General features: G+C 45.2%; 1 protein-coding gene across 2 annotated transcripts in view; it reads right to left on the reverse strand.

Moving 5' to 3' along the window:
- Positions 1 to 811: 811 nt before the first annotated feature.
- Positions 812 to 15,409, reverse strand: part of LRRC8A (leucine rich repeat containing 8 VRAC subunit A) — a 38,592-nt gene continuing 23,994 nt past the window's right edge. Inside the window, exons 3-5 of one of the 2 annotated variants that reach the window (XM_043985558.1) lie at positions 14,251 to 14,345; positions 9,841 to 12,006; positions 812 to 3,072 (exon numbers count right to left, since the gene is read on the reverse strand). In XM_043985558.1, coding sequence (XP_043841493.1) covers positions 2,797 to 3,072; positions 9,841 to 11,997 — 2,433 coding nt within the window. In that variant the 5' untranslated portion in view covers positions 11,998 to 12,006; positions 14,251 to 14,345 and the 3' untranslated portion in view covers positions 812 to 2,796. The remainder of the gene's footprint in view (positions 3,073 to 9,840; positions 12,007 to 14,250; positions 14,346 to 15,409) is intronic. The other variant, XM_043985557.1, reaches the window with a different exon arrangement.

The following is a 15,409-nucleotide window of genomic DNA, read 5'->3' on the forward strand; positions in this document are numbered from 1 at the left end:
AGCATATAACCCCCTAAGGATGTCAACGGTATATAGGAAAAGGGAGTTAATAGTGATGGTATATGGGAGTTGTAGGGATGATGGCCTCTTTCCATTTAAAAGCAATGGTGGGGCAGCTAGATGGCGCAGCGGATAGAGCACCGGTCCTGGAGTCAGGAGTACCTGAGTTCAAATCCAGTCTCAGACACTTAACACTTACTAGCTGTGTGACCCTGGGCAAGTCACTTAACCCCAATTGCCTCGCTAAAAAATAAAATAAAATAAAATAAAAGCAATGGTAGCAAATAAATGTTCCACATACTGTATAATAAAATATTCTTAGTAGCACTCTGTGGTTAAAAGGCTAGAAACAATGTGGGTACTTGCTCACTGACTAATGAATGGATGGAAGAAAATGTGGGATATGCATATAAAGAAATATTTGTCAGTTTTGTTTTTCTTTGTTGTAAGAGAGTTCATGTAAGGAAATGACCCTGATGTAAAAATAACCTAAACCAAATGGCATTAATTTAAAAAATGATAAAAAATGAACCATAAAAAATAAAAATAAAGATAAAAGGGCTGAGAAACAAACTGAAATCCCAAGCCTGAAGGCAACACTTAGACAATTCAGAGATCATCATCTTATTCCCATCACAACCACAGTCACACATCCCCCCCCTCCCAGCTTTTTCAGGTCTACACTGGGGCACAAAGGGTCAGCACCAACAGGAAAGTATCTATGGCTTCTCTTGTAGAAGGGTAGATCTATGGCCAAGGCCAGAGGATACTCCCCACCCTCACCCAATGACATGAAAACAGCAAGGGGAACTTTGATGTCATAGCTTTATTGGATATGTGAACTGAGTCAGCGAGTCCAGACCCAACTGTAACGGATTGCTTCATGGTTGTCAGAGTCTCTAGTGTGCATTATCTCGTAAGGTTACAACCAATGCAGAAAAAAATCATTAAGACAAGAGACGCTAAAACGTGCCCTAATGTCCCAAGTGATCTAAGGCAGGGTCAGGTGGCACCCCGGCTTCACTCCACCCTGGGCTGGTTTGGCAACAGGCCCAAGGAAACAAATTGGCATTGAAATAAAAGCCCCATCCCTCTCCTATTTTACCGGAATGGAAGGTCTGGGGAAAGAGATCTTAGAAAGCTACACTTTCAAAGCCTCCCACCCCCCCAACCCATGCTATTTCCCCATTAAGGGGGCATCATAATGGTGGTTATCATAGACCATGGTGAGGGAAGAAGAGCCTTCCAACATGGCCCCTTGCATCTGGGGCTGAAGCTAATGGCAGCTATCACACAAAAGCCACACCATGGAGCTGAGGGAGAGTTCAGGAGTGGAAGCAAAATGAGGCCAGTGATGTTAGGCAAGCCCAGAGTCCTGTCTTCCAGGCATGATGCAGGTAAACTGCCTCCAGGTAGAGTTTATCTACTGCTAATGATACTGCTCCTTAACACTGTATGGAGTGAAGTGGGGTTGGGGACAGAGGAAAAGGAGATGACAGAGCACCAGGTTCATTCAGGGATTTGCCAACATGATCGTTCTATCTCTGCTGCTCCCAAGCCTGATTTCTGCTGCCCAGCAAAATTCCCTTTGGGTGGGAACAGCAGAAACAGCCCAGCTGCTGCTGCCGGAATACCAGAAAAAGGAAGAAAAAAAAAGTCTACCCCAAGATCAGAGAGGAAAAAACAGACCTTTTGGTCCAAGTTCATGGAAGATGCTGGCAACACCTCCCAAACCTCGAGGGAAAAGGAAACACAATTCAATGTTGTCCTGTTGCTTTGCACAAGGGAAACCACCGCCCTATCCTGAGACGTTCCTATCTACTGGCCCTTAGTGTCTTTTTTTTAAAGTTTTATTTATTTTTAATACCCAAACCAAAATTTAAAAAACATTTTGCTTTTAAAAAAGAATCCTTAAAAAAAGAAAAAAGGATCTAAAACCTCCACAAAAACTCAGACATGTCTCAGTGGACAAGTTTCAGACTTTTCTTCTTATCCCACTCAACTTGTTGCAGGCACCATAGCAATGTTTTGGAAAACCAGCTCAGTCCTCATGACCCCCTCTTTTCACCTCTGACCCCTGGGTCAGACCTTTAGCAGCATGGAGGACCGAGCAGGGAAACTGTCCAAGAGCAGGGTCACAGCTGGATCTTTTGGCTAGAAAATGGGGTTGGGGGGAAAAAAATGCACTTCTAATATCATTAAAAAACAAAATAAAAAATACTACCCCAAACACCCTATTATCTGCGCTGAGCTTTCAAGGGAATGTATAAGTTATTTGGGAAGAAAAGGGGCAGGCCAGAGGAGGAGGGAAAAAATAAATACCAATAGCTAGATAACAGTCATCAACTCTCCTAAGGTGAGCAGAGGCCCCCTGGCTCTAACTCAGCTGCTTGGAGAGAAACATCACCAGGAGAGGCTGTCCTGATCCGCTGACCCTGATTGTCCAAATACTGCACGGGCCTCTGGTCTGCCCCAGGCAGAGCAGGACCAGCCTCTTGTCACTGCCTGTCCCCAATCTGACAGCAGTTTCCACTGGCTCCTGTTTCCTCTTCAGCTCTGTGATCCTGGAGCCTCAGTTCCCTCGACTGGTGCGGGAGGATCAGCCTGCTCTCCACTCTGCTGGGCCTGCTCGGCTTGTCTCCGGCCTCAACACTCAAGGATTTCTTGGCTAGTCTGACGTGAGAGGATGGCGGTAGTGGGGGAGGGGAGTTTGGAAGCGGGCCTGGAATGGAATGGGCTCAGCATTGCCTACGCCAGCAGCATTGGGAATCACCCCCCGGATTCTCCAGAGGGGGTTCAGGCCTGCTCTTTGTCTGCCCTCCACAGCCGTTCCTTCACCTCCAGAGGCAAGGTATTAAACAGATCCTCCTCCACCACCAAGCCGCTCCTCTTCAGCAGGGGACACTCCCCCAGCTCCACAGGAAGGCATTCCAAGCGGTTGCCCCGAAGCTCGATCTGGGTCAGGTTGGTTAGCTCACCTACCCGGGAGGGCAGTGACTGCAACACATTATTGCCCAGATGCAAGGTCCGAAGCTTCCGACACTGGAAGAGCTCAGGTGGAAGGCCCTCAATCTAGAAAAGGAGGCAAGAGAAAAGAGATTTTAGTTCCAGGACTCCACAAACCTTCACAAACTCTTGACCTTCCAGACTCTCCAGTCCAGTCCAGGGCCTAGTGGCCACCCCTCACCCCCACCATCTGCCCACAATCTCTGGGTTGCATTTCCCTCTTTAATTTCTTCCAGACCTCATCCTGAGTCACTTCCCCCTGCAAGTACTGTTAAGGAGAATGGTTAGGGGCAGCTAGGTGGCACAGTGGACAGAGCACCAGCTCTGGAGTCAAGAGGACCTGAGTTCAAATCTGGCCTCAGACACTTGACATGTACTAGTTGTTTAACCCTGAGCAAGTCATTTAACCCTCATTGGCCCTCCAAAAAACAAAAAACAAACAAAAAAAAGAAGAATGGTTAGGTTTGATGTGTGTTTCCGGATCAATTCTATCATGTTCTCTGACTTTGTTTTTCCAGGATGGCTGAAGCCCTTTTGGGCTGATTGGTATGTCTAGTCCAAGGATTTACCAAGATAGGGAAGAATATACTCCTGGCCCTCCAATTAAAGTGACCCATGCAGCTGCCTCTAATGGGTCTGACCCCCAAATCACCCCTTTTACTCTGGAATACAAAGAGCAGGATGGGAGGCTGCCAGTTCCCTTCTCCCAAAGGGAGTAGTAACCTTTCCTTCTGTTCCAGAGCAGGCTGTTCTAGAATGCACAGGGGCAGTCCTGTCACCCCACAATATTCTTGGGGAGACAAGGTAAATAAAAGGGAGGACAGAGTTCCTCTCTCTCTCCCCAAGATAGTACTACCTAGGTTAAAGAACATCAGGACAGCACAAGTGGTTCCATCTCAGAGCAACAGTTCACTGGAGCAATACTTTTCGGGGTCCCTTCTGTCCCTTACATGAGGGGGCCTCTTATGGATTATATGCCCTTGCTCTGTTCAGAGAACAAGGAGTTCTAGAAGTTCTCCATGAAGGTCAGCAAAAGCCCCAGCTTCTTTTAATAGCCACATCCGGCACCTAGCGCCAGGGATTTCTCTAAGCCTTTCTTATGCCTATTTATATTTCTGGTCTGTACTTTTTGGGGGGTAGTAATGAATTCTGGATTCAATAACTCACGGTGTCAAATAGGACTTTTTTCTCTTGGTTCTAAAACAACTTCTTTTAAACTTCAAAGGAGCAGGAGAGGAGCCTAAGTTCTAACTTCTAGGGTTTGATCAAGAAAAAGATCATTTGACTGGGAACGAGAAGACCTGAGTTCCGATTTGGCTCTGTGCCCAAACAAATCAGATGACCTCAGGCAAATCATTTTCTCTCCAAGGGCCTCAAATTTCCTAATCTTCAAAATAAGGGGGTTAGACTAGATGATCTCTAAGTTCCCTCTCTGGATTCTAAGGCCATGCTTCCCTTATCCCACCCCCTCCCCAACCTTACTGATTGTCTGTTTTCGAATTTGTATGCCTAGCATTCAACACAGTCCATAGTAAGCACTGAGTAATAGCCTTTATTCATCTCTGACTTCCTCTCACTGTCCTCACAGCAGGTATTCCTAGTGTGTGGATCTGGAGTTAGAGGACCTGGGTTCAAATCAGAGCTGTGATATTATGGCACTATTTGGACCTCAGTTTCCTAAATGCTAAAATTAAAGGATTGTAAAAGAAGGTCTTTAAAAATCCCTTCCATTGTGATTATAATCCATGATCTTCAAGATCCCCAATTCAACCCCTTGGCCTCGCCTCTCTCAACAGATATGTCTACCTCCTACTTTACAAAGTAAACTGAGACCATCCAACATGACTTGACCGTTGTGTGACCTTGGATGAATTACTTCATCTTCTCTGTGCTACATTCCTCTTCTGTAAGTATGAGGAGATTGGACTAGATTGGCTCTGAGGATCTCTATCTTACATTCTATAATCCTCTCAGCTAGGAGCTCACAGTTGCCAAGATCAGCATCTGAACCCTGGGCCATAGTCATCAGGAAGTATACCAAGTACTCTCAGGGAGAAGACAGATTCAAGATGCCCAACTCATCCTCCCTGGGACTTGGGAAAAAGCACAGTCAGTGAAATCACTTAGAAACAAATCCAAATTCTATCCTAGCAGGTGGTTTACACAATGATGCTGCTGTCTAGAGAGGACCAGTCCAATACCTCCCTGGGCAGTCAATGAGATTTATTCAACCATTTTCCCCTCTAGGTTCGAATCTGGGAAAGACAATTAGATCAAAAGGAAGGGCCTGGGGGCGGCTAGGTGGCGCAGTGGATAGAGCACTGGCCCTGGAGTCAGGAGGACCTGAGTTCAAATCCGGCCTCAGACACTTGACAATTACTAGCTGTGTGACCCTGGGCAAGTCACTTAACCCCCATTGCCCCGCCAAAAAAAAAAAGAAAAAAAGGAAGGGCCTAAAACTTCCAATGAATCTAATTTAATCCCATCTAACCAATCCAATTGGATGCTGCCTTCCTTTTTAAGCCTTACTTCACATTATTCCCTTTCATATGCTTGCTGTTCAGTCAAATTGAACTACTATCTATTTCAAAACTGGCTCCAGGTCCTGAGGCAAGTAGTCTCTCATGCCTAGAATGCACACTCTTCACTTCATCTTTCCTGCCTTAGTTCAGATGCCACTTTACCTGGCCCCAAGTATTAGTATTCTTATCCTTCTCAAATCTCCCTTCAGCACTCTTATCTAGACCTCTCCTTTGTCCTCCTCACTTCCTACTTTATTTTTGAACACTATTTCCCACAAAATATCAATCAACAGGCATTTGTTAAGCATCTACTATGTAAAGCACCATAACAGGACTGGGCATACAGACACAAACAATGATGGGGCAGCTAGGTGGTGCAGTGGATAAAGCGCCAGCCCTGCATTCAGGAGGACCCGAGTTCAAATCCGGCCTCAGACATTTGACACTTACTAGCTGCGTGACCCTGGGCAAGTCACTTAACCCTCATTGCCCCGCCCCCTCCCCCAAAGTATACTATCATATACAGATACAGACAATGAAACAATATCTACTCTGAGGGAGCTGACATTCTATTGGGAGAGACAATGCATACATAATTCAGTATACATAGAACATATAGAGAATAAGTGCAAGGTGGTTAGGAAGGGTAGTCACTGGCAGTTGGGGGATCAGGAAAGGCTTTGTATAGAAGGTGGCAGTTGACAGAAGAGATGGGGCTCCATGATGTAGATGGATAGAGGGAGTACCGGAATAGAGCCAATTGGAGCCAAAGCAAGGACTGTCACTTTTCATCTCTGTCTCTCCATGTTTAGGCAAAGTGCCTTAATAAATCTTTGCTGGATTGACCTGGTTTAACCCAGCTGAGTCTCATCTCATACTGGGGAGATGTGAGGTGATGAGCGACTGGATGTCACGTTGGGCATGTGTAGTCTCAGCGGCTCAGGAAAGACCTACCCCTAAGAGGCACCAGCTTTTGCTAGGTGGAACAGAGAACTCTAAAGGGGGAGGAGTCCAAAGGTGCATGTGACACTCACACATAGGTGAGTATCCAAGCATATTCTGCTGATCTGCTTCGAGTTCGAATTCTGGGCACTAAAGAACTGGGAAAAGGCAGGAGATTGGGTTAACAACAACAAAATAGCCCATGTTTATGTGAACGTGCCTAGTACTCAGAAAAGGCTGGGCAGAAACATAGGAAATGATTAAGCAGACTTCTAAGTAGGGCTTTCAATTTTCCAAGAGGGTCTCTGGAAACACACATGCCAAATTCCATGTCCTCCTCCTCCCTTAGTCATCTCCAGAATGACCCGAACACTGCCAAAAGCCCAAACAAAAGAGCGACAAGCTGGAGAACCAATTTCACTGGAAGAGAGCTGGCAGGCAGGCAGCACAGTGACTCTGTCCACACCAAACACACCACCCTCTCCACTACACAGCTTACGGCTGGGGCTGCCCACGGCTCCTCCATAGTGAAGGCCAGGACAGGGAACAAGGGGTCTGGAAACTGAACTGAATTCCGTTGGGAGGCAACCCAGGAAAACAGGAGCCAGGATGGTAGATTTAGAGCTAAAATACCTTGAGAAGCCATTTAGTCAAACCCCCTCATTTAGAGATGAGGAAAACACAGTTCAAAGAAAGTGACTTGCCCCAAATCACATGGGGGGTAAGTGTAGAATTTGCACTCGGGGCCTCTGACTTCAGGTCTAGCCCCTTTTCCAAGGCATCCTGCTGAGACCTAGCTCCAGCAATGCCCCACTTTACTGCGTAACTTAAATAAGCCCCTTTATTTCTCTGTGTCTCAGTGCACACACCTGTGACCCTCCAGGCCAGGGCTACGGGGTTACAGTGTGTAACCTCTTTAGGTTCTGTCTAGCTCTAACTCTACAAGAACTAAATACTGGACACCAGAAAGTTACCTTGCGCATAGAACATATGTCAGTACTCTGCTTGTTCTCCTTTTCAGCACTGGAAAGGTCTAAAGCAGGCTATAAACCCTTTACCATGCACACATTTAACCTGACCAAAACGCTCCCCAAATATTCCCCAAGAGGGCAAACTTAAATGCATATGATTCTCCTAGGGGGTAGGAGATACACAGAACAACTGTAACGTTGTTAAAGAAACTCAAACCACAAAACCCACAAGATCTTTCCGTAGGCCCCACCCCATTTTAGCAAGATGTCCTAAAGTCAGCCACACCCAGGAGTGTAAGAGCATAATAAAATTACAAGTTCTTTCTGTTTCAGGGGCTGTCCCAGGCACAGATCCCAAACTATCACAAACCCTCTGGAGGTAAGACCACCAAGCCAAAAGAGGCTGACCCTGAATAATAATAATCTTATGAGAAGTCTCATAATATGCTATAAGTTGCATACTTTTATTCCAAGGAAGATAAATGAGAGCCAGTTAAGTCCAAGTCCACTAAACCGAGTACTTAAATATCCTTTAAATTCTCACAGTACCATACACTGCTAAGGTGGAAGGAGAAAAGAACTTCCAATCCATCTTAATCTCTCTAATGAACATACTGGCAGATTACAGTTTGAAGGCTGGTTTCACTTCAGCAATTAATATCCTTCCTCAATAAGTCTGTTTCCCTCCTAACAGATGAGGGGGTGGGGGTGGTTCTTAGCTTTATTTTGTGTCAGGGACCCTTGGGCAGGCAATCTGGTGAAGCCTCTGGATCTCTCCTCAGGAGAACTCTCTTAAATAAAGGACATGCTCAATTTCGATTGGAAGTATGTGGAAATGGGGCAGCTAGGTGGCGCAGTGGATAAAGCACTGGCCCTGGATTCAGGAGGACCTGAGTTCAAATTCGACCTCAAACACTTAATACTTACTAGCTGTGTGACCCTGGGCAATTACCTCATCAAAAAAAAAAAAAGTAAGTGAAAATAAAGATGTCATTTTTTCCCCATCCAAGTTCATAGATTTGTTGAAATCTACTCCTTAAGGGTCCATGGATCCCAGATAAAGAACCTCTATAATAGATAAACGAGACTTGAAGAAGTAGTAGATTTGCCCAGACTCCCAATCAAGCCAACAACTTAGTGCTGAGGTAACAAGTTACCTCAGCCCTTAATTCTCTGTTTCATCCTTGCTTTTTTGAGAAATATGATTCTTGGGAATGGCAAAGAAACAATCACAGACATGCCATTTTCTTTGTATGAATTAAGTTCTATATTCCTTTTAGCTAATCTCTATCCCTTCATGCTCTCTTCCATGATTCTTAAAAAAAGGTAAATTCAAGGGCAGCTAGGTGGCGCAGTGGATAGAGCACTGGTCCTGGAGTCAGGAGAACCTGAGTTCAAATCCAGCCTCAGAAACTTGACACTTACTAGCTGTGTGACCCTGGGCAAGTCACTTAACCCCAATTGCCTTACCCCCCCCCCAAAAAAAAACCCAACATGGTTGGGATAGATTTTTTTTTTTTTGCAGGGCAATGGGGGTTAAGTGACTTGCCCAGGGTCACACAGCTAGTAAGTGTCAAGGGTCTGAGGCTGGATTTGAACTCAGGTCCTCCTGAATCCAGAGCCAGTGTTTTATCCACTGCGCCACCTAGCTGCCCCCCTGGGATAGATTTTTAAAAAGGCAAATTCAAAATCCTGATTAACCCACATCATGGATCTAACATTACCTGCCCAGGCTCCTCCACACCAGGCATGTCTTAGGACAGCTTCTCTTCAGTCCTAGCCATCTTCTATGTCTTATTTCCACAGAGTAATCTCTTTGAAGGGAACTGACTAGATCTTCTACTGTTCTTGTATCTCCCTCCAATATTCACTGAGACACAATTATTTTATGCATTCAAGCTTTCATAAGCTCCTGTCTAAAAATCCACTTCTTTTCTTTTTTTTTTTAAATTCACTGAGAAAACATGAGAGTTGGAATCTGGAGAATTACAGTTGGGTTGGGTTCTTACACCTACTTGGTTGCATGACCTTGGACATGTCCTTTATCTGACCTTCCATTTCTTCATCTATAAAATTAGAATAATAGTATTGAACACTACTATCTACCTCCTAGGGCCATGGTAAAGAAAACATTTTGTAAAATTTAAGGTGAGGGCAGCTAGCTGGTGCAGTGGATAAAGCACCGGCCCTGGATTCAGGAGGACCTGAGTTCAAATCTAGCCTCGGACACTTGACACTTATTAGCTGTGTGACCCTGGGCAAGTCACTTAACCCTCACTGCTCCCCTGGGTGGGAGAGGAATCTAAGGTGCTATAGAATGAGAGTTGTCATCCCTTGCCTCATCTCAGGGCACCCTTACACATCCCGTCCCCCCCCCCCCCATTCTAGCACTAACTTACCCGGTTGGCCGTCACAGCCAAATTCTGAAGGTTCTGTAGCAGTCCAATGTCAGCAGGGATAAAGGTCAAATTGTTGTGACTGAGATCCAGATAGCGTAGCTTGCGGCAGTAGAAGAGCTGGGTAGGGATCTTCTCTATCTTGTTGCGGTTCAGGTAGAGCCGCTCCAGGTTGGTAAGATTCCCAATCTGGATGGGGATGTAGGCAATTTGGTTGTACCACAGCTTAAGGCAGGTGAGGCGATGCAGGTGCTGGAAACTGATGATCTCCTCTATAGTCTTGAGGTTGTTGTCCTTCAGATCAATCTCCTGTAGGTTGTGGAGACTGAAGATGGAGTGTGGGATGCGTTCCAAGTCACAGCGGATCAGCTCCAGCTCAGTCAGGTTGACCATCTTCTTCAGGCTGTTGAGGACGATCAGCTTGGTCCCTTCGTTGTTGATGGAAAGCTTCTGGAGGTGGACACCCACATCTGTGACCACCTGTGGCAGCTTGGTCAGGTTGCTCTTGAGCCGCAGGACCTTGAGGCGCTTCAGCTCCCGCAGACCGTCTATCACGATGTAGCGGTTGTTCTCGGCGCTCAGGTTGCCTGTCAGGTGGAGCTCCTCCAAGGTCTTTAAGCTGTAGATCCACAGAGGGATCTCTTTGATGTCAGTGAACTTGATGTGCAAGGCCTTGAGGTTCTCCCTCAGGAAGGCCAGGGCCGGGGCCTCGATCTTGGCCGCTGTGTGGTAGAGCCAAAGCTCCTTGAGGCTGGTGAGCTGGGCGATGCTGGGAGGGATGGTCACGTCTGGGATGAGCTCCAGCTTGAGCACCTCCAGCTCAATGAGGTCAAAGACTGTGTCTGGAATCCCACTCAACATGAACAGGTGCAGTTCCAGCTTGTCCTGGGAGTTCTTGGTGATGCGTTGCCTCAGCTTCTCCAAGGTCCACTCATTGTTGAGGTTCAGCTGCCGTAACTTGTTTTCACTCACCTCAGAGAGGAAGACAGCAAAGCGCTTGGAATAAAGGGGGTCATACTGGTCAATAAGGTGCAACATGAAGGCAAAGTCATTCTTCACATCAGGGATGTCGCTGTAACTGCTCTCCTCTCGGATGGACTCAAATGAGTACTTCTTGAGAGAGCGCCGGAGCATCCACCATAGTGTATACATGCATATCAGGCCATAGAAGATCACCAGACTAATATAGAAAGAAGCCAGGATCTTGAAAAGAGTGGCTAGAGGGTGAGCACAGCGGTAGGTGCGGTAGCCTGTTAGGCTCTGAATGTCTACGGTACAATCAACATCAAATTTGATATTGTTGACATAGTACACCGTGTAGCTAATGATTAGGATAAACTTGATCACCTTGATGATTGTCTGCCGCATGTAGAGGCGGTAGACAATGTCCCCTTCCTCCACGTGAGTCCTAAATTTTTTCACTTTCTCAAAGAGAGCTTTGGCCTGCTCCCCTTCCTTCTTGTCTAGCACTCCCGTCTCTGACCGGTCCACAATGCCTTGCTCAATTCTTGACTTGCTCCTCTGTAACATGGGAACAGTAGCCTCCACATCTTCACTGACAGTTGATGACTTCTTGTCCATGGAGCCATTCATCTTGCTGAAGGCTGGCTTAGGGTCACTCTCCTCCACCACTGTTTCTGAGAGTGCCCGGGTAGTCCAAGGTGAGTCAAAACATTTAAGCAGGATAGAGACAAAGTGTTCCAGTTTGGAGCTCGTACGGGGAAACTTGAACCAGAAGTTACTGCAGGCCAAGAAGATAAGTGTATGGAGCAGCACCAAATAGGGGAAATACTTGGCGAACCAGTGCAGCCGGTTCTCATAGCATACCGCATCCACATAGTTGTACTGATGCCGATCGAGGTCATACTTGATTCCTTTGGGCCCTGGGTTTGGAGTTGGAAGGATTGTAGAGTTGTAATAGGTGGAATCTGGAGCAGGAGTAGACCAACCTTGAAAGGAATCATTGCAAGAGTCTTTGGTAACCCATTTACAAGGGAGACAGATCATCTTGTCCTGGGTCACCTGAAGGGTCCCCCCAAATACTGCAATCATCAGCATGACAATGGATATGTAATCTGTGAAGACATCCCACCATGGCTTCAGGATTCGGTAAGCTGGCTGAGTATCAGCAAAGTATCGGAGCTCAGTGACAGGAATCATGGTTTAAACCTGAAAGGAACCCACAGGCAGGTGTTATTGGCAGAGGGCAGTCTGGTTTTCTGGAGAAGAGTTTTTAGCAAGTGGTCTGGAAGTAAGTCACAGTGAGACAATAGACCAATTGTTTTAAACTCTATGTGAAGTCAAAACGAAAATCACACCCTTATCATTTAAATAACATTTCTCCCAGAGGAGCTTAAATGACTTGCTAGGGAAACCGATAGGTAAGGGGAAAAACAAAAGACTTTCACCCCATTTACAGAGGAGAAAACAAGGATGAGAAGTTAGGTGATTCGTCTGTGAACACAGGTAAAAATCAGAGGCAGAAGCAAAAAATGGACCAGGTTTCCCAATTTGTAATGGGAGATTCTATCCATGAGGGCTTTCAATCATTAGGCCAGAATTAATAAATGAATGTCCTATGGTTCTATTTCCTCTTCATATTAAGAATCTTTTTTCCGTGTCATCCAAAAAGATCCAGATGTCATTTTTAACAAAAGATTCTGTCCAACCTGAATCTTGCTTTCTAGTAACCCAAAGAAAGAGAAAATGAATATTCAGATAATTAGGAGTAACACTTGAAAGATATCTAGTGTATTTCCTTGTCTCTAAGTACTCATCTCCTAGATTAACCAAACAGGAGTTGTTTATTTTAATACACCTTCATTTCATTCCAATAGATCTGTCAAGACAACCAACACTTTTAGGTGAGAGGAAAATGTCTGGGTAATTTGAATTTGGCTACTCTAACATTAATAAATATAACAATAACAAAATAATCTTCTCTATTCAAACATCACCTTTCTTCAAACAGTCCTAAGTACTTCACACCTTCAACACACGTAGGACATGCTAAGGTAGTGACTGTGAAGGACAAGGGTGAAAAAAGAGAGGAACTCAGATTACATGGACAGAACTGAGGCACTTAATTAAGGTGCAGTTAGCCATCATGGATCCAGGGCAAAACAGATGCCAATAGCCTTGATTTCCTAGGCCACCAGAGCCAAGATCACAGGTTTCCAGGAGCCAGGTGGTGTCAAGGCTAGAAGACACTACCATACCACTCCCCGGCCTGGTGGTTTCTAGGACTGGATGTCTACCCTCTCCTTGAGGAGCTTAATTAAATCATAAGTAGAGTGACTGAAGGCCAGGCCATTTCAGGAAAAGGACTGGAGGAGAGAGTTACCCAGGAATGGCTTTGTGAATCCACAAGATGGTAGCAAGCTCTCTAATAACAGGGATGGGCTTCCTTGAGCCACCTACACTGTGGGGAAACCAGCCCTTTTACAACTAGCTGAATCATTTGGCCCCACCTTCCACTAAAAGGCAAAGATCCCACTCTCTCCTACTCTTTACCCTTAACTCTCACAGCCTGCATCCAAAACAACATCTAGAATTTAAACCCGTTCCAGGAAGAGCCATTCATGAAGTCCAGAGGGCAGAGAACACAGATAATGGGGAGTTGCCAGCATGCAATAAGTCACCTGAAGAGGCCTGAAACAGAGATTCGAGTCATATGAGCCAGCTGCCTTGATGCTGACGCAGGTCTCCTCCCTGACTCTCACACACAGGGCGCCAACACTGAAGGTGGGGTGGGTGTCCCTGGGAAGGATGTGGTTACAATTGCTCAGCCTTTAAAGAAGGTTGGGGGATGGGAAAAGAAGGTATGAAATAGAGAAAGAGGGCCTTCTTTAGGGGAGCTAGGTGGCACAGTGGATAGAGCATTAGCCCTGGAGTCAGGAGGACCTGAGTTCAAATCTGGCCTCAGACACTTGACACTTGACACTTACTAGCTGTGTAACACTGGGCAAGTCACAACACCAATTGCCTCACCAAAAAAAAAAAAAAAAAAAAAGAGGGCCTTCTTCAATTCTCATTTAATGGACGGATGAAGATCATGAAGTCCAAGAAATAACCCAAAGTTCTTTTGTTTTGTAGTAATGCATTCAGAAAAGGGCAAGGAGAGAGTAATGGTTTTGGTGGAAATTGGTCAAGAAAACTAACCTAATGGAGCCAAAGTCTCTCCACGGATATCTGGGATAGAGGCTCTTTCTGCTCAGTTCATCAGGGGAGATAGATGTAGTCTGATTATTATGTCAAGTCATCCTTTAAGTTTCCTTAAAGGAGGATGGGGAAGTTGACTGCAGGACCTGCCAGAAAGCTTGGTACTAGCACAAATTTGAGGGAAGACAGTTCAATCTTCCAGGTCACTGCTGTTGACATACCAGGGAGAAAAGCGACTTTGAATTGACTCACCTAAATTAGCCACATGAACTGAGGAGAGAAACAGTGCTCTCAGGAAAGTCAGAGGGCAAAATCCAACAGGCTTTCTTCTCATGTCCCTCCCTATGCTAAAACACAGAAGGAGAAAGAAAAGTGTTCAGAGTATAGTTGTCTATCTCCTTCAAATTCCTACCCCTTTTGAATGTGGCAGGTGTACATTGGACGCCCTCAGTCAGGCTGTTGGATTCTTCCTCATACAACACAACATCTTTGAGAAGCTGTTTTCACAATTTAAAAAATACAGTTTTGTTATAATAATAATTAATGGAGTTGGAAAGGACATTAGAGACTATTAATTATGATTATATGTACTAACAATTATTATTATAAGTGCTACAAATGCCCTACATTAATTCTTCATCATGGCCTGGCCTTAACCCAGGCCATTCAAAAGGTTACCCTAGAAGAACACAAGCTCTAGCAGGATTTGCCAAACTGGAAAGGCTTTGAATTTGGTCTCAGGGGCAGAGAGGACCAGCCTGGCTAAGTCCAGAGAAGCCATGCAGTGACAAAATCTTTGACCATGGCTACTCAGAAAAATTAAAAATGACCCTCAGTCCTGGGAAGTACCTTTCTACTTCCTCGTTGACAGTGTGGAATAGTGAAAAAGGAGGCAAAGGATAGGGTAAGAATCACATAGCTTTTAGAATAGTGATAAACATGAATGTAACTGATGACACTCTCAATATGAGATCCTTGTTCAAAGATCACAGGGAAAATATTACTAGAGGAACTGAACCAGATAAATATTAACATTCTTTTTTATAAGAGAAACTAGAAGATAGATGTTGTAGATAAATAAAGTATGATTCACAGGTTCTCTGATGATCAATTAAACAAGCATTTTAGGTGCCAGATGCTAAGAGCAGACAGACATAAACACAAAAGTAAGACAGCCCTTGCTCTCAAAGAACCTAACATTTTATCACAGATGAGTAAATTCAACATATGTACAGAGTGAATACACAATGGATGACTGGAGGGTGAGTGGGAAAGAGAGGTATGCACTAACAGCTGAGGAAAGGGAGGAAGGCTCTTGAAAGAGGTGACACTTTGGATAAGCTTGGTTCCGGAAATATGAGGTGAAGAGGGCAGTTATAAGGATGGCAGGTGGTGGGGAGAGGCCAGCCTA

The sequence above is a fragment of the Dromiciops gliroides genome, chromosome 2 (genome assembly GCF_019393635.1).
Source record: "Dromiciops gliroides isolate mDroGli1 chromosome 2, mDroGli1.pri, whole genome shotgun sequence".
Classification (NCBI taxonomy): domain Eukaryota; kingdom Metazoa; phylum Chordata; class Mammalia; order Microbiotheria; family Microbiotheriidae; genus Dromiciops; species Dromiciops gliroides.